The sequence below is a fragment of the Lichenostomus cassidix genome, chromosome 2 (assembly GCF_008360975.1).
Source record: "Lichenostomus cassidix isolate B80296 chromosome 2, HeHo_3.0, whole genome shotgun sequence".
Lineage (NCBI taxonomy): Eukaryota > Metazoa > Chordata > Aves > Passeriformes > Meliphagidae > Lichenostomus > Lichenostomus cassidix.
The window spans coordinates 60,626,802-60,652,792 of NC_139482.1; the positions used below are offsets into that span (position 1 = coordinate 60,626,802).

The 25,991-nt window shown below is 35.4% G+C and overlaps 1 protein-coding gene across 5 annotated transcripts in view; it reads left to right on the forward strand.

Annotated features, from left to right (window-relative positions):
- Positions 1-25,991, forward strand: part of ATP9B (ATPase phospholipid transporting 9B) — a 154,174-nt gene that overhangs the window by 83,814 nt on the left and 44,369 nt on the right. For all 5 annotated transcript variants that reach the window (XM_085051714.1, XM_085051715.1, XM_085051717.1 and 2 more), the window contains 2 exons: positions 1,404-1,480; positions 21,347-21,507. In XM_085051714.1, the coding sequence (XP_084907840.1) occupies positions 1,404-1,480; positions 21,347-21,507 (238 nt within the window). The remainder of the gene's footprint in view (positions 1-1,403; positions 1,481-21,346; positions 21,508-25,991) is intronic.

Below are 25,991 nucleotides of genomic sequence, written 5' to 3' on the forward strand. Positions count from 1 at the left end.
GTACTGTGTTTCGTGTCACTTGTTTCACTTAGGTGTTTGGTGGTATTTTTTTTTTTCATTACAGTATTTATAATCAGTAATATTATCGTGAGTATTACTTGTATTGTTGTTATGTTTTACTTTGTTTCAATCATTAAACCATTCTTATCTCAACCCATGAGTTGTGGTGGAGTTTGGGGGAGGATGGGGGGGAGGTTGGCTGGTTTGTTTTGGGGTTTTTTGGGTTTTCTTTTTTGGTTTTTTTTTGTTTGTTTTTTGTTTTTTTTGTTTGTTTTTTGTTTTTTTTATTCTCCTCCCCATCCCATCATTAGTGCTCTGGGGAGGAAGTGAGTGAGCAGCTGCATAAAACTTTGTTGTCATTTGAGGTTAAACACATTGTTATTTTTGAGTAAATGCAAACATCTTTAGTGCAAACATCTTAAACCGCAATCTTTGTTTTTCTTTGGGTGTTTCTTCGATATTTTATGACCTGTTATGCTATGAGAGTAGTGGTAAGATCAGCAGTAGTCTGCTGATCTTACATGTTCTTCTGATTGCTGAAGACAAGTTAATGTCAGATAAGCATATAATACTTCTATATTTTAAGGTTTTCTGAGCAGGGAGTTTCTGAATAGTTATGCTAATTATTTCTTTATAGCACAGTGACCACCACAAAAATCACGTTATTGGTTGTACTGCCATAAAGTACAGGTCAGGTCACTTGATAAAGTAATAGAAATGGGGGGGGGGGGGTAAGCTTAGAAAGTGTTATAGTGTTGTTTATAGTGCTTGAAAGTGTTACAGTACAATAGATATATTTTATTAATAAAAATAAAATTTTGTTTAATATAAAAATTTATTTAGTGATGCTGAAGCCAAATTTTCCTATACTGTGCTGTAAAAATTGTCTAAAAAATAATTAAAACTTGGGGATCATTTTTATAAACTAATGAAGAGGAGAATATTTCTGTGTGACATTCTATCAAAGTAATTAATTGGCTGAACCAGATTTTACATCATTATAGATGGTAGAGGTAGCAGGCAATTAGTGTGTGATGCATTCAGTACCACTTCTCTTATTTTTGTATTCCTTGTCCAGTTATTTACACTGTCCTAACTTCTGAAAACAGTTGGAGGAAATTTTAAGTTCAAATACAAGTTTTTAACCAATTTCATTGGAAGTATTGCTTCCATAAAAAAGAAGGAAAGTGTGTTATCATCTTCATGGATATTTATTTCAGAAGTTACAATGATTCTTCATTGTACATTCTGAAAAACAGCACTCAGTAGTATGCATAAATATTGGGGCTTTTTCATACAATTGATTTGTTTAAGGAGCTAAATTACTGCAAGTTTTAATTTGGGAAAATTTTCTCTGATTTACTTGACACCTCTGGGTTTTTGTTTGTTTGTTTGTTTTTCAGGAACTGTAATTGGTGTTGTTATTTACACAGGCAAGGAAACACGAAGTGTAATGAACACATCCAATCCAAAAAATAAGGTAAGTAAGTCTTACTCTGGGATTGCTAGAATCTGTTCTCGGAAAACTTAAAAGTAGGTGCACCTAAACCCAAAAATCTTCAAGTTTTTGCTGTGATGTGTTTCATGTGTGCTGAGCTGACTTGAATTTTGGTACAAGAAGTGAATTCTGCCACAGTCACCTTTTGCAAGGAAAATTATTCTTCTTTAGCTAGGAGTAATGGAGGCATTTGTCTTTGAATTATCAATGTACATCTTCAGACTTTTATAATTCTGTCTCACAGCTAAATACTCATTTTTACTTCTCCCAGATAATTTTACTGTAATGTATTTGGCTAAAGGTACACAGTAGTTTTAAGGAGTGTTTATAACACACTACTAAAGTTTATTCAGGCTCCCAGTGGTGATAGAACAAGATAACTGAGGTTCCAGTCAGTATCCAGAACAGTCTTTCAGGGGTTTTTGCAAGCAATTAAAACATTTTCAAGATATTTTTTTGTTGAGAAGTTACCAGAAGTTTCAGTGCTTCCCTCTATACAAGGTTCTTTCTAAACAAAGCAAATAGCTCCTCCCTTAATCAGTAATGTTTCTAAGGTAAGTTGGGGAGCACACTCTGTTTTAAAGAAATAAAACTTCAGCTGTGGGCTGTAACTTACAACCTAGACCTGTGTTTAGTAAGAAGATAATTATATTAAGAAGGGGAAAAAGTTATTGCAAGAGGTTTAGAAAAAAAATCAATTGTGACAGGTTGCCATTTTCACGCCATTCATAATAAGTTGCTCTGAGTAGGAACATCAAGAGTGAAATGATAATTCAAGTTGCTTGAAGCAGTTATTGCAGTCCCCTGAGTGTATTGATTTGTGTTTCTAATAAAGAGATGCTTTTAAATGTCTCATTGACAGAGACAGGTGATATGTACCATTATGTGGTTTAAGATGGTCTTTTATTATTTTAATCTTTGTAACATGCATTTTAAATTAATAGAGTAAAATGGAACCAGAATGTTTGTGGTGTATAGTTATTTTCTATTCTATCGGATACAAAGACAAGCCCTTTTGTAATAGAATCTTTCTCTAAGAATTCTGACAAATAATTCTCACAGGTGTTTAAAATGAAATTATTTAATGTAGTAAATTGATAGGGGAGTATGCATAAATGTAACATACATTACCCAAATTCAACATATTCTGGAGATGTATTAGACTTTTAGTAAATGTTAAATTTTTTGTGTGAATATTTCAACAATAATATCAGCATGGGGATTTTGTCTCTGTGGACTGAACAACCTTGTTTAAAGCAGTAATCATCATGTAATATGACCAGTAAGGATGAATTTGGGAACTGAAAACAGAAAAACACAGCTCTCACAGCTGAGTAAGTGATGAAATGCAGTACTGCAGTGTTAAAAATAGTTGTCATCTTTTTTAAAACGTAGTTGTAGTTGTACCTTTCTGTGGAGTCTGCATCTTACTGTCTCTGTATCTTCTAGCATGGGGTGGACTTGGTTTGCATACTTCTGTATGATGAGACACTTGCTGCCTGTAGGTAATATTTTGTGCTAGCTAGCCATGCAGGAGGCAGAGGAAACAGTAGTCTAGTTCATTCCTCCTTCATGTGTTTGGGAATCTTCCTGTGTTTTTTCAAGCTTGACAATAGTGGTTACATGTTAGGTAGGGTATGTAGCATTAGGAGCCAAAAGGAGGGCAAAGGGAGTCTAAAATAGCCTTTAAGAGCAGAAGATATGTTACAGTTGAGAGATTAAAGATTTGAACATTAGAAAAAGAAATTTGGATCCAACTTGCTGAAACAAAATTAAAATTAAATTGATCAATTAAAATTAAATTGATCAATTGTGCTATTGCTGCAAACTTGAGAGGAAATAAGTCTGCTGCCTTTTCTCCTTTAGGAAAGTATTGTTTCAAGAACTGTTTGAAGCTGTGTTTAAATGGCACATTGTCTCTCTCTGCTGCTCTTTGAAAACAAATAAAAATAACATTCTAGAGGTGTTCCTGTACAATGTGTTGATATACTCTTTTTGGGAATATAGTTCAATGACGCTGGTGTCTCCTTTCTCTGGGAGAAAGCAAACACTGAGATGTATGATTCCCAAATTACATTGTCAAACTGCAACTCCTATGTCCAGAAATAAGCAAGAAGTACATGGCTTGACACTTCTACTAGTCCTCTCTTCATTGGAATACACATAAGTGCTACAATTGTATTTCTTGCTGGAGAATAACATTACTGCTGTACTTTGTACTATAAACCTGTTTTTTCTAATGATGAATTTTTAGTTTTCATGCTTAACAGTAGATGCTTTTTGAATGAACCAATATGAAAATTTAGAGATGCAGACCTGCTCAATAAACACTCAGCAGAAGACTAAAACTGAAAAAAGTTTAAGCAAACTTGCATATGAAAAATTGTGAAATTTATGTACCTGTTCAAGCATGGGATTTATCTCTATGCTAAACTTAGAAGGATTTATTGTGTTTGCTGAAGTATTTAGTCATTTGAGCAACAATTTTCTTAACTTAAAGTCAACACTTACTTGTTTTATTACAATTGTAAAAATTGTTTCATTGCCTAAGGATGCAGACACAGTCTGAAAAACACAAAGATAGAGAGCATAGAATTTTCTTAATGGATCAATTCAATATGTTCTTAATTCCAACAATATAAAGAAAAATTATTTCTGGCAAGGTTTAATTTCAGTCGAAAATGATGCATGTTCTGTGCTTTAGATAAATTTAGAAGTGGTAACATCAACATTATAGTGTAATGAGTCTCTGCATTTTACCTCATTGGCAGTCACATCAGCTTACTCAGGAATGCAGTTCCAGCCTTAAAAGAAAAAAAAAAAAATCAGATTGAATTGTGCTCCTCACAATGCTGTAATCAGTAATCAATCCTATTTGGATAGATATTCTTAAACCTTGGCTTCCTGGATGAAGCTGGACTTGTCAATGCTAAAGGTCATTTATAGGTGTTAATTAACCAAGAGGGAAATTAACAAACTAAGGTTTTTTGGGTTTTTTTTTTCTGGAATTCTGCAGTGTGTTCATTCTTACCTATTTAAAGTGCAGAACAGTTTTTTGTTATCTAAATTCAGAGTTGCTTTTACAGCTTTGGTCTTCAAAGAAAGCAAGACTGTTCATGCAGCCCTTCTGCAAATGTGACTTGTTTCCATCAATGGAAGCAGATTTTGGGGGTGAAGTTAAAAAAACACAGTAGACTTGGAAAGAGGTGGAAATAAATTCAAGGGAATGTATTTGTGTACTAAGATTGAAACATTAAAATTACTTGGACTTTGCAAGATACACTCACACACACACACACACACACACACACACACACATATATATATATATTAGAATGTACACAGTAATGCATCAAAATGAGTAGAAATTAAATGGAACTCCTGAGAAATCAGTAGCCTCTCTAAAGGAGCTGCGGCATGTAATCTGCCTAGTGTGCTTCAGATTAGTATAAAAATAGTTTTAATGTTGCTAATCCTTACCAGCAGCACTCAAAACAATTTTCCCCCCTTATTTTATAGAATTCTACATCTGCTGTTAAGTTTCAACATCAGAAGTAAAACTTCATAATAACCATTCAGTTTTCCTCAAAATAGTAATATTATTTTTACCCTAATTCTTAACTAGCCTGAAAGCTAACTACTCCATGTCTTATGGTTCCTGCTTTTGTTGCTTGTTTGCTGTTTTGGTTTGAATTTTTTAATAAATTAAAATCTCAAAAGGGTGGTTGGTTTTGTTATTTTTCTTGTTGTGTGTATATGTTGCCCTTGGTTATTTGAAAATGGCCTTGCTATTCTGTTAAACTGAGGGACTATCCCTTTACTGCTCTCTCTCTCTCTCTCGCGCTTTCTCTCTCTCTCTCATTCTCTCTCTACTCCCATAAAATTTCTTCCTGGTATTTTGTGACCAAATTTACTTCTCTGTGTTTAAAAGGTTTTTATCTGTGTTCTTTCTCCCTTTCTTATGAGTATAATTTTTGAAAAATATTTGCTAAAAAAGGATACCCCTCCCTCCAGTTCTTTATTTGGTGTGAAATAGAGTGGCTGGAGCAGATTCATGTGTTCACAGAAACTGATGCCACTTTACCAATTTCCCTGTTCAGCATAGCTTTTTCGATAGTCAAAATATATGCTTCTCCTGCCTTGACACACTTTTTTTGAACATCAATAAATTAGGTTGTCCAACATCTTGTTAGTGGCATTAGTAAGCAATTCTTATGTTTTCCACCTCAAGGCTGACATTTTTAAGTCCAGTTTGCATTTCTCTTCAGAGCTTCATGAAGGCATTGACTTCATCCTGATGCTGCACTGTTGTGCAAGACCCCAGTAACTTCACTTGCATGTTTTTCTTACTAAATTGATGATTTGATGTTCATAGTCGGTTTGAGAAGAATGGCTTTCTCTGTCTGTATGTCTGAAGGGTCAGGATAAAAGAAAAGTGAATACTGTTACGTGGCTCTTCATGTTAAGCATTTATAAGAAAAAGGTTTATGCAGCACTCTTATTGGAGTATAGTCTGCTGTAGTTAATCCTCCTAAAACCTTCTCTTTATAGTGGATAAAATAGAGAAAGCTGTCACCTACAGGTAGTATGTAGTCCCCATACTTAGTTTGTCCCCTGATGCAGAGCTTCTGTCCAAGAAAGTGCTTAACTACCAGCTTCCCATGAAGTATGAGAATCCCTTTCTTGGTGTATGGCAGATTTGGTGGGATCAGGCCACAAGGAAATGTGTGTAATGTAGTGTTACACATACTTTTCTCTCTGTGTGCTGTCATCTCTGAGCAAAGGAAGGAGAGTAGCACCTTGAAAAGCCTAGAGTATCTCGGCAAGAAGGATGGAACAGTGTTAGGTAAGGGGGAAGACAAAGGTATTTTTCATTAAAAGTTTGGAAAGAAAGGTCTATATGGCAGAAGAGGCACCTTTGTTGTTCCAAAACAGAACCGTGGGAATGTTGATGCTTGGAAACAGTCAGCAGTGTTTTGTCAAACCAAAGGCAAAATTTCTATCCTTTATTCTGAGACAGAGAGAACATCTACCTACTATAATTATCTTTAACTCCATTAACTGAAACAGCAAAAGTGTCAAAGTGGGAATTTCAATTCTTAGATGACTAGTATGGAGAAAACATAATTCCACATAAAGGAGCTGAGGTTTTCAGTTTTCTTTCATATATACAAAACTAGATTTATACCATGATATTAAAACAATAAGAAAACAATAAGACTGAAAGTCTTGATTGACTTCCTTGGGTATATATGTAGACAGAAATCACTTAATGCAAACAGTCTGTTGTACTGGGGGGGGGGGGTTTGTACACTCCTGTGTTTTATTTACAGCTGCTTCTTTTCAGAGACTTGGTGGGACACTTTTATGCACGTTAGCAATGCTTTTCAAATAACAGTGTATGTATTTTTCTCCTCAAAAGAAATAAAATTGTAGTACCACAAATAGGAAACTGAGGCACGAGATATAAAGGAGGTGGGGTTGGGGGAGAGCAGAAGAGCCACAAAAGAAACAGGAACTGAGAGTGGTCAATTTAAAGTATTCAACTTAATTTCTCATCCAACCTAGCTAAATGCTTCACAGTACTCTTAGGTTTCAAAAACTACTAATTTTGGGTTTGTGTGCACTGTATGCTGCCTGTAGCCTTAGAGTAAAGTTGATCCTAATGTATTTTCTTTGGCATCTCAAAAATGTTAGATCATCACTTGGTTAACTACTTTATTGTTATATCCCTGAGCTAGAGAAGAAGTTATTCTATGATGTAACCTGCTGTCAATTCACAAATTAAAGTTACAGAATAACCTTTGATTTGTTCTGAAACCATTAAACATACCGTGCAATTGATATACCAAGGCATGTGATTGGTCTTTTCTGGCTGCATGTGAGTAGTGTGGTGCACTACATTGTTCTGTGGTGCCTGAGGCACTCAGTCAGAATGCTGCACAAGGACCAGACTGAAGAGGTTGGCTGCACTGTATTGTGGTACTGCTGCTTGGGAAATTGATGTTGAATCACTGTCCTTCTTCAACTGGTGCCACTTACTGTTTACAATCCTACTTCAAGGCAAAGCATGGGCAACAATATACAGTTTAGTTCTAAACAAAATAATTGGTGTACAACAATATACAGAACAAGGGAGAGAATGGCTCTTTGGTATTGAGAGAGAATTCTCACTATACTCTGGATAAACTTCTGAGTTTACTGTGTGTTTTAGAGTTGATGGCAAGCTCTTCCACTGATTTTGCAAAACCAAGTAGTTTATTCACAGCTGTAAAATTCCTACAATGTTAATTAATTCCCTAATTTAAGGCTAAATAAGGATAAATATTGATATGTGCCAGAATGTGAATGACAAGCCACAAGCCATATCTAACTTGGAGTCCTAAATTCTTGTGATTTTCATCAAGAATGTTACTTGATGGTTTGTGATCTCTCTTTTCCCATTTTGGATACTTCCATTAAAATGTTGCTTGGTTTTTGTTGTCTTAGTATTTTTATAACATGTGTAGATTAGAATTTTTCTCTGTAGTTCAATGCCATTTCCAGTGGTGTTTGAGGAAGGATCAGTGGTGGAGTATACCATTTCTGAAGTAGTCTGTTAATCTATTAAAATAGATTAATCTCACAAAACAGTCAGAACAATTCTTAAAATGGATCAAGTTATGGAATAGCAACAACTTGTTGTTTATTCACCAGAAATTACATGTATTTTACCTGTAGCAATCTAGGCTAAAGTGAATGATTTGTGATAAATAATTTGAAATGTTGTCATTCTATAGGAGACAGTGCAAAATGGAGATTCCCTGCACAGCTGGCTTGTGTGGAGTATCCCAGTGAGCTCTCAAAGAGGCTCTTTCCTCTCAGCTGCTGCCTCCAGTGCTGCTAATCGGTTGAGGGAGTTTACTTTTACATTTACATTGCTCCTTATAGATTTGTTTCCATTCAGAATTTAATCAAGCTCTTGGCCAAATGCATCTGCTGGGAGATGGAGAGGGTAGGAGCAAAGGGTGCAGCCTCTCAGAGGGTACTTGAGACCTCATCCCATAGCTTAGAGCTGTACCACCTTCAGAAGGCTCTACCTGTGAGGCCTTGCTGGCAGTGAGCGAGCCAAAGTGGTGGCAACCAAAATATTGATGTTGTGTCTTTTCCTGTATTAGGGTTATGGTCTGTGCACAGGGTGTTTGTTAATAAGAGCAGTGTACCACAGTCAGCAATTTTTTTCTGTGTTTTTTTTTCTTACTGTGAGTATTTTACTGGAAATCTGAAACCTTATTTTTGGAATTATTTTTTCCTTAGTAAAGATCCATGCAAACACATTCCTGAAACATACAGTTCCAAAAACTTGATACTGCAACTGTGTAGAAGGTCAGGTGTGCCTGAGGTCCTTAAGAACCCTAGATGTTATTAGGAAAAGCCTATATAATTTTTCTTTTGCATAATTTTTGTGATTTCTACAATAGTTTTAATATTTTTCTGAATATGCTTACTTTTTTCCAATATGGAAAGGAATTACATAAGAAGGAATAGAGATGGGTAAGTTCAAAGTATATTAGCTATTATTTTTCACAATTATTATGAAAAAGGGATGTCCTAAATGTCAGAAACTAAGATCTTTAAGACCTGCAGAGCATTCTTAAAATAGATGCTCTTCAAATTTTCAGAGCTTGTATTTGGATGCTTTACAATCATAAATTATTGTTTACTGTGATTATTCAATAGCCTTCTCTTTGTATAGAGCAAGTATAAAAAAATATCTTTTGAGGTTTTCGTTTATGCAGCTAAAGTCTGTATTTCCCTAAGTACTGGAGGTTCAGTAACCGTCATGATTCGCGACTTGAAATCTCAGTCTATAGTGATGGATATCTAGAGGGAAAGGAAAGTTCTCTCCATATCTGGACATAGTATTTGTTTTGATGTAGGCTGAACATAGTTATCATAACTAAGATAATTTACTGAGTTATGTTTGCACGCTTGAAGTAACAAACTTGTCATATTCTTAACAAATACACTCTTTGCCCCTCTTTTTAACCTCAGTTCAGAGAGCAAGCCCGCGGATACATTTAGCATTAAAATCAGAATTCCGGCTTGTACCAGATGAAAATATTGTGGTTTAGATTGTGTATTAGTTTGCAAAGAATGAATTGCTCTTCATATTCTTAAAGCTCATTCCCTTCCCATCATATATTTTGGAATGTATCCCAAAATACTGTTTATACAAAACAGCATTCAGTTTCAATTCTTTTATGATTTGGAGACGTTGTGGAATCTTTTCTTAATCTCATGGTCTCCAAGGAATCCACTGAAATATTTCCTTTTATAAAAGCAAAGATAGATGACTTGTGACTCAGCTCAAGGAAGAAAATAAGATTCTTATTGATGCCTACTGGGTTTGAGGCATAGGCTTTTTTTGTTGTTTTTCTGCCTTCATATAGAGCTTTTTTTCTACTTTAAGTTTGAAAGTGGTTGGACAGATATTTCCTTTTTTTGAAAGAACTGTTGAAAAACCTTTAGATTCAGCTTGTTGTGATTCCCTAGTAAATCTATGGTCTCTGTTTCATGTGATTTAGCCAGCACCAGTCCTCTGTTTTGTATTCAGTATACCTTTCTTCTCCCCTCTTGCTTTATTCTGGTTTTCCACCCTGTTACTCTGGTCTCACTAATATTTTCACTAGTGCCACCTAGCCCTTTCTTTCTTTCATCACTTTACACATCTTACACATGCTTGTTTTTTTGCTGACCATGTAGTACATTTGTGAAGAAGTTTAAGTCTTTGATAAAATGAGATTATCATATAATAATCTGTCACTATTTGTTTACCTTGAAAAATGCTGTCTTGGTCAGTTTCCGCTCATTTTGTGATTATAAAAGATCATGATCCTGGTTCACCTCTTCAGCCCTTATTGGCATCCTTCTATATGATCCTTCCTCCTTAGCCTATCCAGCCCTGTCACTTTCCTTTTAAAGCTACTTTTGTCACAACTCACATATCTTTCATCTGCTCTGCTATCAAGTTGTTTGCTTCAACTTGTGAATGCATGGTTGATTTCTTAACAGTTTTATGCATGGAAAGATATTCCCCATAAGCAGCTGAGTAGCCATTTCATTGACCTTATCTAAACATACTTTTGGAATTCCCAAAGGTTCTCTGGCTGTATGTGCGCCTCTTATTCTCACTTTTGGGTTTTTGTTTCAGCTATTACTGTATCACTACTTTCTCCTTTGTAATCAAATCAATTTGTCTGTTCCTTGGCTTGTTGAGGTAGTTTACACAGTAAAGTGCAGGGCTGTGCTCCATCTAAGGGGACCTCTCTCTCTATTTGCAGAAAAAAAAAGTAAAGCAAATTTGTGTGTAATTATAAATTTCAAGGGCATGGTTGTGGGAATTAATTTTTGCAAATGAGATGCACCTAATTGTGTTTGAGCTGTGAAAGAGTACTATTGAGGGCACTGGCAGAAGTGTGGAGGGGTACCCATTAATGTGTTGTATTTCATGTATGTGTCTTCCCCTGGCCTTTTTTTTCCTCTTGCATTGAAGCATGTATTCAGTCAGTATCTTACTCATGCACTGAAGAAAAAGTGTGTTTATGTAGCCTCTGCTTTGGGACACAGGTTTGAATCGTTTACCAAATATGTTAGCTGACGTTCCTACTAGTTTTGTAATGGCGTTCCCTATTGTGAGGTGATGATATGCTCTGTATGCACTGTTTCATTTTTAAATATATTTAATTCTGTAAACAATAGGTGAGCTTTTAATGCCTTGCATAATATTTTATATTCTATTTTGACTTTCCAATTTTTTTTTGAGGACCTGAAAAATTTATTTCTAAGTACTGAAGAATTTTATAGTTGTACTACACAACGGTTTCCTTGTGGAAGGTCTGCTAGCTTCCAATGACCCTTAGCTGCCATCTGGTACAAATTCAAAGTGCTTCTGTCATCTGCTGCTAATTGCTGTCACCTGCATATTGCAGTCACTGAGCAACTTGGATTGCCGTAAAGCAGGAGGCATACTGCTTTGTATAGTTGCTATCTATCCATAATACCCATGATTTCTTTATTAATATTAATTTAATAATAAAAGAAGAACATGCATCATGAAATGGTATGAATTAATATAAATGACATTTCGTGTTTATTTTAGTAACTTTCGGGGTGTAATCTGACATTCAAAAATGTGTGTAGATTTGTATTATAAATGTATTTATTATTTCTGTATTTGTCAGTCTGTTTATTCTGCTGAGATTGTTCCAACTGAATCTTACAGAAGAGTTCTTTACTCTTTTTTGTAAGCTGATAAGCTTTAGTTGGGGCACTAGCCTACAGCACCATATTATATTAATGTATTTTACTTGTAATTTAGAGAACAAGAAGAATATCCTGATCTGAACGCTAAACTGTCCCCTGTGGCACTTGCACAGCTGATAATCGTGAACTAGAAAGATGTGTATATCAAATAGTTTACAAAATGAAGCCAGCTGTGTTTCCCTACATACTGTGGCTTCCTGACATGCATCATTAAACCTTATTAGCTACTTCCTTTTACAAAGATTCTTGTAGTCTTGAACATTGCATATTAACATTTTCTGCCCCTCCAACTGGAAATTATTTGCTTTATTGTAGAGTGTCAACTTGCTCTAGTTTCTAATACGCGTTCTAATTGGTACTTTAGAGTATAATCATAGTGAAATACCACTCTGTGCATATCTTTATTTGGAAAATTAATACAGACCTTTTCACTTCATCTGTCAATCTATGCAACTTTTCACACAATTCCCAACTGTTGTGATTGCTTGCAAACCATTAAGTATGAAATGGTTCATAAAATGTCTTCAAGAATATAAACACAAAAGGAAGGAGTTGACTTTAATGGTAAGATTTTTTTGTTGTTGTTGTTGTTGTTTTTGCTTGCTTAATGGAAATAAAGCTATTTCAGCTGATAAATTTAATGATGTAAAAAACCTCCAAAAAAATGGTGATATTATAAAGTTATTTTTTGTTGTTCAGGTGAGGTTTTGTTTAATAAAACCACCATCCTGCACACATACACATACAGACACTACTTGATTGCTGAATTCTGATAATGCAATTCAGCTCTTAAACCTTAGGAAAACAGAATTTTTGAAATTTTAAGCTCTCTGTGGGTAAAAACAGATTTGGAATTAAGTACAAAAATCAAAATGTGTATTATGTATATCCATTTGTACATGTTTACAGCTCCTTTACATATTTGACCAGAAAGACAATTAAATACTTCTGATCTCTATGAACAACATTATGGACAGTATCATTGCAGAACCTTACTTGTTTGTATCATCCTGAGAATAATTTCAAAGCAACCTGTGCTGTTAAATTGTGTTGAAACATATTTTGTATTTATTTCAGGACAGGAGGCACTGGTAAAACAGACATTATATCAGTTATGAATAGCATGTAACTGTATAGAGGAAAAAAATTAAGAACCATCTTTAAAGCCTTTTTGTTGGTAATCCTAAAAAAATTGATATTTGTTTCAGAAGGACAGTTTTATTTGTAAATACATCAATGTATTAAAATTGAGCTAGAAATTCTAGAGTTCATGTGAATTTCTACTACATATTTGAGTCTTAAAATTGATTTTTTTTTTTCATGATACTAGTAAGAAGTTGCATGTCAAATCTTATCTAGAAGTCTTCATTGAGAAGAGTTGTTTTTTCTGTCCCTTAAATGGTTGTGGACATTGCTCTGGATGTGTTTTGGGTATTTCTGTCAAGACATGAAGGCTCACTCCCCTTTCTTTGGCATTTCCCCCTGAATTCTGACATTAATTCATCTTTAAGGAGACTACTGCTGATTTCCCGCCGTATGGAGCAGCTTTCAAGCTCCTGTTTAATTTTAAAGTAAAAATAAAAACAAGTACAAGCTTTTCTTTCAATATGTATCTCAGACTTCTTGAAACATTTCTTCTCAGCTTGCAAGCTAACAGGATTTTATACTCAGTAAAACTAGGGACAGAGAAAAAGTTCAATGCAGTCAAAATGCTCTGTCTTTTTCTCAGTTCCTTTTTCACACATTTTTCCATTTATTCTTGAGTATTATTATATGTAAGTATACATTCATATTCCTTATGAACGGGATTCAGGTGTAAATGCTTCAAGACAAACTTTGAGATGCTTTGTGTTGTGTGATTGTTCATTTTCTTTTTTAACTGGGTTTCCTGTGGAAGAATACCTGGATGATTGTGGTTGTATCTGGACCTGTGCTGACAGGTTTCATGATGGAGTTGAGGTGTACATAGCAGATGAGGAGGGAGATTGCAGAAATGCTCCACCAATTAATGAATCACTGAATACTGCCAATTGTAATTCCTCATTCAAGAATTTTTATTCATTCTCTTGCATTTATTAGCTAATTCATCTTCCAAGAGTTGCCTCAGTCACTTTATTATTCTGTGTGTTGTATTTACTGTATTTTACTTCATTTACGTTTCCATGAAGAAAGGTTGCAGATCTGATTTCTATCTACTTTTATGGCATAAGCACCATCTTAAAATATCACTGTTTCTCACTGAAGTTTTTTTCCAACTTCCATTAACTTTTAAAATAACAAGCTGTAATAAAATAAAATATATGTAATTTACATGCAATGAAATTTTCAAATGCACCTCTCAATTTAACCTTGAGTAAGATGGACAGAAAACATACTGTTTCAACTGTCTTTAAGCTTACTTTTGGTTTGGGATAAAATGAAATTGTGAAACTTTACAATAAGCTTAAACTTTCTGAGTTCTTGGCTTCATTTATTTAATTATAGTCTTAATGGAAAAATTGCCATGTGTTTTGATAACCTTAGCTCTGACCTCTCTTCCCCCAGCCCTGTGTGAGATTAAACTCATTACAAAATGTAATAATCTCTGCTAATAACTTAATCTAGATAGTCTATGAGGAGCTGAGTTACAAACACTGTATTTTTAATGTGGAGTAAGGACATGTTGGATTTCTTTAGATATGGGTTTTCTTGTATTTAATTCCAAAAATGTCTTTAAAAAAGCTGGAAGGTTCTCATACATTTATTAAATATTATTAAACATAATGTGCCATATAGAAAAACCACAAGTTCAGTTCCTACCATGACAGTACTACATTTGTGCAGTTTTCTATATGAAAAGGTTATTTAGACCAGTCAGCTGCATGGGCTGAAGTGCAGAGATACTACATTTCCCAAAATTTGAACAAATGAAAGAGCTAGCTGTTGCTGTCAATTCGTTAGGTCCCTTTTGTAATTGTTTTTTCCTGAAGGAAGTAGTACCTGTTACTCAGCTATTTATTTTTTTTTAACATGTATCTCAAATTTTTACATTTCTTTTTTTATATAATTGCAAATTCTATACAATAAAAGCTTTGGAACCAGTCCTCCCTGGGCTAATTTTGCAGTTATTTTGGTAAAGCTAATTATCTTAGTCTGTGAGAGAGTAAATAATGGTTTTTTAATCTACTCAGATTTGAAAGAATCCCATCTCCACTGAGTGTGTTTTACTAATAGTGTGTAATGTGTAAAGCTGCTTATTCTGTATTCTGACCCTTGAAAGACCTTATTGCATGAGAGCATCCTTAGAAAAGTCTTGAGTTGAAGCTGATGATGGCCAAGCTTAAAAAAGATATAACAAGCATATGTAAAGCTACACATTAAATACAAATCTGGAGATAGTGTTCCAGTGTAAAATCAAGCACCTTCAAATCCTGATCTTCCCTCGCCCCCCAGAATTCCATGTTCTAGCAATATTGATCAGATGTAAGGAGGATTGCGAGTGCTTAGAAATTCTGTGCTATGTACCTAGATTGTTTTCAGTTCAAAAAAAATAACGATTAAGTAGAGATTGCTTGTTCCCAATATGACTAGTTAGATTGTTGAAACAATTGTTCTAAACTGATGGGTGGTCTTGAGAAAATGTTTTCAACTTGTAGATTCTTATAGGAGGAGAGTATGTTTGTAGCACACTCCCTCTATGGATGCCAGAATTTAAGGGGCAGTTAACCTTTTCGGTTTCTTAATGTGCTCTGTTTTTATCATTAAAGTGCTCTGTTTTAATGTACACATTTTAATCATTCACGTTCGTGACAAATACTTAGCGAAGTCAGGGAACATATGGTCGCACAGCATCTGACTACTGCTGCCTTAAGGTGCCAGGCAGGGACTGTACAAAGGTGCATGAAGTGTAACTTTTTGCTGAGGAGGACACAGAACAGTCCGAGTACACAGTGCGGAGTGTCAGAGCCGAGTGCTTAGCTCCTGAGAGTTTCTAGCCGAGCCGCTCTGTGCCGGGGGAGGAGGCGCGGGAAGCTCCGTGCGGCACAGGCGGGCGCGCGCGCCCTCTGCTGACCAAAGCGCGCACTGCAGCGCTGCTCGCCCCAGCGCCAGTTCCGCCTTCGGGCCAACCGGAGCCAAAGCCAGAAATCCACGGCTTGGCTTCGCTGCTCTGCCTAAAGACTCGTTTTGAGAACAAACATCAGATTGAAGAATATTTAGGGACGTGGTGTAGTTTACCTAACCGCAAAAGTGTTAATGAAAGGCGGGTTTATAGGCAGAAGAATATTAAGAATACGTCGTGTTCGGTTTCATTGGGGGCATTTGAAACAGAATGTTTTTCTGCAATACAGTAAATCGTTGGCATTCAGGTAAACCAGCATACAATGGATAAAGGACACTCTTAGGAAGGTTATGAAATCTGTGACTAGCATTTGACAAAACAAGTCACTTGAAACTACTGAGCCTTACTGAAGTGCAATTGTGGAAATAGCTCACTAACAGTTTTTATTATAATAGACAACTAGAGAGGGCTAAGCACCTCTAAAATCCTGGAGAGGACTCTCGAGTTTCGATTTGAGTATCTAGACTCAGATGATGTTGAGTCTGGAAAAGGCAATGATATTAAATGGACGAATAAATGAGGCAGAGAGAGAAAGAATCGAGTCCTCCTTATTTTCTTTTAGCATTATAGATGGCATTTGCTATCTACAAAAGGGAATTCTTCTTCCTAAGTGATGAGTTTATTTCAAAACACATAAATATGCATTTAGGAATACAGTGTTAAAGTAAAGCCAGGCAATTCAGAAGGGTAATTCAAAACATAGTAAAAGTATTCTGCTTTTAAGAGCATTTAAACCTCTGGTTTTGAATATGCATCACAACACTAAAAAAAATGTACTTTAACTTCTATTCCATTGGACAATGACCATGTATTTCTTCTTGAGTTTTAAAATTTCTGCTGTTTTCAATGCCTATGCCTTGGAGATGGACTGATTTATGTAAGAATACAGAGAAGGAATTGTAATTTGTTTCTTTGGGGATACAATTAAACTGAGAATCTAAAATTATTTCTTGAAATCAATGTAGAAATTATGTAATTCATTTCCATAATGCTGAAGTATTAACATGATACCAAATATTTCAGTTTGCTCAAAGGTATGGTTGCATGGAAGATTTTTTTTTTTTTTTTTACTAAAGGAAAGATGGAAAATATTACTGGAATCAAATTAACTATTCTCTGGTTATTCTGTGTTAGTCCAATGGAGTTGGCTAAATAAGTAAAGTTTATTTCAGTTTTATGAAGTCAAATAGACCAGTCTTCCCCCCACATTATTGCTCAGTTGTAAAGTGAATAAAACCTGTAAAAGGTTTTCCATGCTTCAGAAAATGTTTTCAAGGTTTCAGTGTTGCTCTTGCAGCTAAACCAGTGACTGGGATGTTTGAAAATTGATCTTGGAAAAAGCAGGGACAGGTGACTTTATTTGCTAAATGGTCACTTGATACATTTTTTTGTTTTCTTTGCTTTTCCCACCTTTGAATCTACTGATTAAAAGAATGAGTAAGATATTGATTAAACAGTCTACCACACTGTATGCAAGATTTAATAGGTTTGACGTTAATCAAGTCAGGTTTGTAGAGAAACATATTTGTGCAGACCATTACTTGAGTACAGTGAATTAAGGCAAGATGCTTGCTAAACCTGAAATTATTCGTTTTGATTCACAGTTATATTAGCTTAATGTGGTTACCTGGATTGCTGACTAGTCAAGACTTTGAATCATAGGACTTAGGAGACTTGAGAAAGAAGAAACATTTAGATTCCAAAGTTGCTCTTTGTGGTTTTAGTGTCAGAGATTAAGGTAATTAGATAAGGATGTGTCTCTTTATTTAGCCTTTAAACACAGATTAGTAATCTATTATTCCTAGGGTCTATAGGGAGGGTTTAACAGATTATTGAAGAAAGTCATGGGGGTTTGGATAAATGCAGCTGACTATGTAGTATGATCTATATAATTTTTTTTTTATAAATGGTGAAATGCTCCTAGTTATTTTTGTTAGGCAAACATTGTTTTTGTAACCCTGCGGCTGAAAGATATTTGAGTTTTAGTATTTTTAAATATTTACTGTTACATACCTTTTACGTCTAAGTGTAGACTACAATTAATGAAAATATATGTAATATACTAGCATTCAGGGATTAATAAAATTAAATTCAGAGCATGTATTAAGAATAGGAAAGAAAATTTTTATGTTTATAGTGCAAATTAAAACCCCAGTCTATCTCAAACATACATACCATGAAATTTCATTGTAGTCAATGTAGTGTTTGGCAGTGCAGAACCAGGCTGATTACTGAAATATAATTACCTTTCTGGAGGAATTTGGTTGCAGAGGGAAGTCTGTCCTAAGACTGTGCCTTAATACTTCAATAGTATTAAAGTAGGGCACTTAAAGGCTCTTCATGAGCAATTATTTCTAATGCACTTTAAACTGTAATTGAATAAAAAATGGCTGCACTAGTCTATTTTGAGAAATCTGCCATTCTATAACACTTAATTATCAAATTTGGCATTTCAGTATTCTAGCATTTTAAAAGTTCTCATTTTCAAAGTAATATGCATTTTATAGTGTTAAAAGAATTGTTCTATTGCTACAATAATAGCATCAGAAGATAACCTTTCCTAAAAGTTAAGCATCCAGGGCAGCAACAGCAATATTGTTGTTCAGGTTGTACTTCAGTAACCAGAAAAGTTTTTGTTGTTTTCAACTTTTTAATTAAATTAGGATTTTTTTCATAAGATAATGAATTTGGACCTTGTGGTCCAAAATATGAAGTGTAGACCTTGAATCATTCCCTCATTCAAAAATTAAGTATTTTAAAAACTTGTCAGCTTTTTTTCCATGCAAGTAGACAATTGATGGTATAAGCCATTATTTTATTGAGAACCATTAGCTATTTAAAACTCTGTGCATAAATTAAAGAGAAGCTAAATGGATTTGCAATTGTTGCCATTAGTAGCATTTTAAATTATACAGGTAATTATTGTCTTCATTATCGTAGAGCAGCCCCTTTGCAAAACTATTGTGGTTTTCTTAGACATTATGTACAAATTTTCCCTTGGAGATTAAAATTTCCAGTGGTGTGTTTAATTTTGTTAAGTTGTTTCAAATAGAACAAATATTATGACAAGTAGAAGAAAATTTGTTTTACTAATACAGGAAATTACAATAGATTTGGAAAATTACTCCAATTCTTAATTCATCTATTTCTTATATTTTCATAGTTATTCTAGTTATTATTATTTTCCAAATAAAAGAAATATCTTTCCTAAAATGGCATATTTTATAAATGCTTTGATAAAATCACAATATACTTAAAATTAAGTTTTCCACTTTTCCAATATTCAGATGAATTTTAGAGACTATTAGTGAATTTCTACATGAAATTTTTCTGGATAATTCAACTGTGTTTCATTAGTCAAGTGCAGAAATTGTTTTAGTGGAAAGGCACAGAATTAAACTAATTAAGTATCCTTCAGTACATTTGAGTAACTAATTTTTGAGAAATGGAGAATGCATTTCTAATAAAACTTTCTTTGTGTGTCTTCTTAAGCAGGATTTTCCAATTGCCTTCACTTGCTATAGTAAATAAAAATATTAAAATTTACTATGGCCAGTAGTGGGATCTATATGGAAAAGAATGGCATTATCAGTAGCAAACCAAAACTTTTGTACTTGAGCAAAAGATCTATTATGTGGAAAATTTTTCAGCATCAACTTTTTTATTTTCATAATCCGTCTCCACACATTTTTGTTGGATCCCAAACTTAAATTCACATCTGTCTTCATCAATTAGAAAGGTATTAATACTTTGAGTTAGCTGCATATCAGTGTGCAGTGGACTAAATTTAATGTTTCTGTCCAAAAAGTGGCATTCTTTCCAAAGAAGCTCTTTATTCATTTCTGTTCTGGGATGGGGTGTTTATGGGGGGTGGAGAGGGGAGAGATAGACTTTCACTACCATGATGCAGGGAAAAAAAAGTGTGAGGTAGTAGTTATGCATATTGCAAGACAGTGATTCTTTATTTTATTACAAAAAAAGACCAACTCTAGAAGGCCAGATTAAATCATTCCTTTCACTTTTTAATGGGATTTGGATGAATAGAGTAAAATATGCACTTTGCATTCATTGATAGCATCTTTAGGTTGAGGTAATTGAGTCTTTTTTCCCTGACTGAATGAATAATGACTTCATCTGATCCTCAGCGAGGCCTGAAACTTAGGCTGCCTTTGTCAACGCAAAAAGATCTGGGCTTTGAAACATGCTCTACTTCCCTGGCTTCATTTTTCTTCATTTTAATCCAAAAACCTATTTTTCTCAATAATTCAAGCATAAACTATGTAGTAGTTGAAGCAGCGGAAATTGCAAGATATTTGTCCTCGTTGTGCTGCTTTTTAAATGCAGCTGATAAATCAACCACTGTGGTCTTCAGCTGCCTGGTTCTCTAGGGAAGGAACAGCCCATTTGTAAGCAAGATTGCTGGAATTTTTAAGAACTATATTTAAAGTGCTTTTTTTGCAGAGTGTTTGTTATCTAAGGAAGTGTTATGTTTTACTGCTCTTACTGGCAAGACTTGGAGATAAAAGGGGCATCTGTGATGGGGCGTAGGAAACTCTTCCTGACATAATTTTCCCACATATTTTACTGACGACTAGACCAACCTAAAAAGTGGAGTAAAAATGCCCTAGCTTACATCGTACATTATTGAAATAGCGAGAGTCTTAGTTGCATAGCTTAAATGTATTTTTTTCATGAGAAACTGTGGATGGAAGATAGCCTTTCCTAATGTTTTACATCAAATGTTTCTAAATCAAATACCTTTTTACTCATGTAAAGATGAAGCTCTGTTTTAGTATACTGGTTTGAAAATGGATCTTCCACTTGATTGTTTTTATTATTGTATTGGATAAGTGAAAGCTTCATACAATTAAAAATCCTTTCTGTGACATTGGTTCAGATTTATAGAGTAGGATAAGAGCATTGTGACAAGTACCAGTGCACTTGTCACATGAATGAGAAGTCACAGTCTCTGTCCCATGTGCCCATGGGTTCATGAATCTAACTGGGTTTTGATCTTCTAGCAGTCAGTGAGCTCCCTAAAAACATAATGTGCAGTGCCCGTATTTTTTGCTACCTGCTGGACAGAAGAAAATTGTCACTGCTGATTTGTTAATCTGTAATTGTCTTTCCTCCTTGCCCTTCGTTTTCCTGTCCTGGAACAAGGAATGGAGGAGGGATGTACCAGACTTAAAGGCATTCAAAAGGCTTGGCTGGGACACTTCACATTGGTTCCAGGAATTGTTATTGCCACAAAATCAGGGATCATCTTTTGTGTGCAAGCATAGGAATAACAACCAGTGCCGTTTTCAAAGTCCAGTTAATTGTTTACAAGTGCATGGATTTTTAATAGGTAGGAATAACCAAAGCAAATAGTTGCTCTATCTTTGCACTGCAGAAGCTTAATTTAAGAAAAACTCCTGACTGATTTTTTCTTCTTCCTTCAGGTTGGTTTGCTGGACCTGGAGCTGAATCAACTAACCAAAGCCCTGTTTCTGGCTTTAGTTGCACTATCAGTTGTTATGGTAACTTTGCAAGGATTTGTAGGCCCATGGTATCGCAACCTTTTCCGGTTCCTCCTCCTGTTTTCCTATATCATCCCAATCAGGTATGTATAAGAATGAAAGCAAAATACAGTTGTCTAATTTCACTGAATGTGGCTTTCTTGAAATTTATACTTGCTTCTCATTGCAAAGGAAGTTGATCTTATCAGGAAGCTGAAAGAGAAGGTGCCAACAAATCTGCTGATGCTTGAAGGATCACTGTACAGAAAACAATACTGTTGTATTTTTTTGTATAATGTTCATCTTGCTGGAGTAATCAGGATATCTAATCCTTTGCTAGCATAAATGTATTAATAAGGATACAATGTTGATGTATTTGAAAAAGTGGTTTCAGGAAGCATGCAGTTGAATGAACTGCTATATGCATTATGGAATTTTATTCTTAATGCCTTAAGTACTGAAAATGTTCCATTTCTCTGGTTAAAATACAGACTTTTTACCCCAATAATGATTAATTTAAATTGAATGGCTGAATAATGTAGGTGTGCCTTTACAATGAGAGGAGTTTTAACGTGTAACCAAGTAGAGACTTGCCCTGAATTAATTAATTCATTAGGCATGAGTACTGTATATTCAAATTGCAGATAAACTGGAACACGAAATAATATCCATGTGTGTAATCAAGTCTTCTGTGGACACAGAAGTGAGAACACTGACTCTGAAATGAATTCTTTTCTTTGCATGGGTATTGCCTTTTCAAAATGGAAATACTGTCTCCTGTTAAAATACACAGTCTTAGGATTAAAGTAACTGTTAATTTTAGATGTTCTCTAGCACTGTTCAGTTTGAGATATGTTGTTCAGTAAGCCCAGTAATCAGCCAGAGTTAGCAACATCTGAACTGTAGCTAGATTTAAGACCTGTCCCCTGAGGCATGTACACAATATTTAAGTTCACATTGTAAAGAAAAGAAAAATAAAAGGAGAATTTCATTAGGCCTTTAAATCTTATGTGTTACTGTGTTCACATTTTTTTAAGTCTGTGTCTGTGTGAAGGAAATTTTATCATATTTGACCAATGGGATACTCAGGAATCCTCTGTCATAACATTTTTTAACTTAAAGGACTTAATTTTATAGTACTTTTGTGTTGCAAGAGAAACTGATTCTATTGAAGAAGGTTTGGCAAATTTGCTGGAACCACAAAAATTGGAATATCTTTCTAAACACTGTCATTTTCATAACTTCTTTACTGCCTGTATGATGCTGTTCAGTCATGTTGCCATCCTCCCCATACACACACAATTCCTCCCCATACACACACAATTCCTGAGTATTAAGCAATTTATCCATGTGAAGAGGCAATAAGGGCTCCATTCAAGTGGTTAAGTCTACGTTTTACTGAGAGATGCACTTAAAACTTCCAGGGGAGGGGAAAAATGAGCTAAGGATATAAAAGATCACTTCTAACTAAAGGATAACTTTTAACCATTTTATAACCTTTGTTACTAGATGCAAGTGAATTAGGGTTGTATAGGTATTGTAAGTAAATTTCAGGCACCCATGAAATGTGTTGATTGATAGTTTTAGAGAATTCAGGAAGTTTCTAAATTGTGGAGCATTTTTGCAGTTGTGTTTGGCTTTTGGTTTGCAGAGCAAGGGAATTTCCAGGTATGCAATAAAAATAATTGTCATGGCTAGATGTGTTTGGTGAAGATCATTAGGAAGATATAGATAGAGTTAATAGAGTTTAACTAATCTCTGTGCAGCCTTTCCTATAATTAATAGGAACAGGAACTTTTTAGGTGCTTCATAAAGGAGCTGGTTCCTTGTGATTTAGCTGCATCCTAAATACTCCTCTAGTTGCTTCACTTTGTGCAGGGTATTACTGCGGGGTATGAAAAGCTTCAGAAGTATAAAGAAAAAGCAACTGTAAAAAAAAAACAAACCACAAACTACAAAACAAAACAAAAAAAACACCCCAACAACCAACACCTACCCCACCCCTCACCTCTGAAAAATCAGCCCCCAACATTGCACATGTTCTGTTGTGTAGAAGGAATCAAGAAAAATGGAGAAAAAGTAGTAGTAAACAGACATCAAAAGCTTAGCCCATCTCTAAACTGGAAGTTAGAATCTTTATGCACAAAGTGGTGTGAACAGCTCCACATCCCCAGAAACATTTGGCCCTTAAAAGTGATTCTGTCTTTGATGTTTTCTTTTTCCATATGTAGAAACCATAGCCCAGGGAGCCTCCAGAGGCAATCTGCTGCCCTAAAAAGTCCAGCTATTTTAATCTCTTGAGATTTATCAGGGAAGGAGGATACAAAGCAAATCCTTGACAGACTGCCCCAAACAAAATAAATCTGTTTAGGACTATCTTCACCCATTGTCTGAGTTTTTCCATGTTCCTCAGCATTTTTAGGCTTTTTTCTAGTTGGCTTAGCCAACTAGACTGTATCATTTAGTACAATTGTCATGTAGCAAACTAGCAGTGAGCATGTGTCCTCAGGTATGTTCATGCTGCTGCTCTTTGTGGTACCAGTGTGGAAGTTCTTAGGCCTCTTTTTTAATAATAAGGTACTTTTGTTGAATACTTTTTATTGTTTTGGATTGTCTGCTTTCTGAATGGCAAGGGTCAGAGGGCAATAGCAGTCATGCTCATGAGAAGCCAGCATCCTGGATGGGGAAAGATTTTGTAATTTTAAGTGCAAGAGAATAGAAGAGATTTTGATCAATATGGGATGCGAGATACCAACTATTATTGAGATGAAAATTCTGATGTGTGTGTATATGGGCACAGGAAAGGTGTTTAGGCTGTTAGAGAGCCTTGTCACAAAATGATTCTGTTCTTTTCCCTGGCCTTGAGTACTAACATGTCTTCATCAGCTCATTTGAGCTATCATAGCAAATGCTTCAGAAAGCTTAAGCCAAGGAAAATGCTTAGTGATGGTACTGCCCCACAAACTGGATCCCCTCCACCGGCAATGGACTTTGTTCATTCACTGTGCAGTCTTCTTCCACACCTTGAAAGACAAAGTGAGTTGCACTTTGCATTGAGATCTTCCGTATATTCAGTTTTTGTTACCAAAAAAAAAAAAAGTAGCCAGAAAAGTTTTTCAAGATAAGTTAGGTTTAGCCAAGCAATCTTTGGTGAAATTGCTGCCTCATGTACAGATGTGTGAGTCCTGTAGCTGTACATTCTTCTGCTTAGCATTTAAGAAATGTAGAGGATTTACCAAAAAATTATAAAATATTGACTAGTGATCTATTAAAAATGTGGATCACCCAGGCGCTGTATTTAGTAGCAGTTTCAAGCTGGATTGACAGGGGCTTAATCAGCCATCATTTTAGAAGGATCTTTTCATTTTATTGTGAACAGAACCTGAAATGTCTCCTTTCCTTTGGACACCCCAAGGCTCCTAGTCACTGAGCTACAGTCTCCCGAATGACTGGAAGGAACTGCCTTGCACTTAAGTAGTAAAGTTTTGCGGCACTACATGGTTTCTGGTTAGGGCTTTTTCCTGGGTCTTCAAGAGAAGCATTTAAATCAAATCCTTCAAGTTACATCAGTCTGTTTTCAGGGGCAATGAGGAAAACACTGCTAGGAGGTCGTATGTCTCAAATTCATTAATAGCCCCTCAAATCCCCAACAATATGGACATGAATTTCTGCGTGTTCTGAGATCCAGGGAATTCACACCTATGCAGACTGTCTAACAGCAGCAAGCAGCTATGCTGCCTTCAATCAATCTGCTGTGTAGGAGCTCTAATCTATATAATGTATAGATGTCTGAGTATCAGTGTATGAAGACTCTCACAGAGGGACAGAATATATATTAGATATATGATGCAAAGGTTTCAGTGTGGAAGAGCTAAAGAGCTGCTTATGAAGTGGCTTAAGGAACTGGTTTAATACACATTTAGTGTAGTGTGCTGTAATACCATACCATGGTATGTAATGCGATCTCTATAGAGACTGAAAAACATTGTGTGAAGCTTTGTGACATTTTACTAATTAATTTTGCAGCAGAAGTTATAGTGTGTCTCTCTTGTGCTAAGACTAAGTCTTACATTGTCCAGTATGGTGCTGTACTACTGCCTGAGCTACTCTGTGCTTTTCTTGAAATGTCTGATATTCATGCTACATTGATGAAGCACAGAATTGTAAAATCATTTAGATTGGAGCAGACTTTTGAGATCAACAAGTCCAGCTATTAACCAAGCATTGCCACGTCCACCACTAAGACATTTCCCTAAGTGCCATTTCTGTGGGTCTGTTAAAATACCTCCAGGGATGCAGACTCTGCCACTTCCCCAGGCAGCTTGTTCCAATGCTTGACAAGAGTTTTGGCGAGGAAATTTTTCCCAGTATCCACTCTAGAGCTCCCCTGGTATGACTTGAAGCTGTTTCCTCTTGTTCTTTCACTTGTTACTTGGGAGAAGAGACTGACCCCCGCCTGGCTACACCCTCCTTTCAGACAGTTGTAGAGAACAATAAGGACACCCTGAGACTCCTTTTCTCCAGGCAAAACACCCCCAGCTCCCTCAGCCATTCCTCATGAGGCTTGTACTCCAGAGCCTTCACCAGC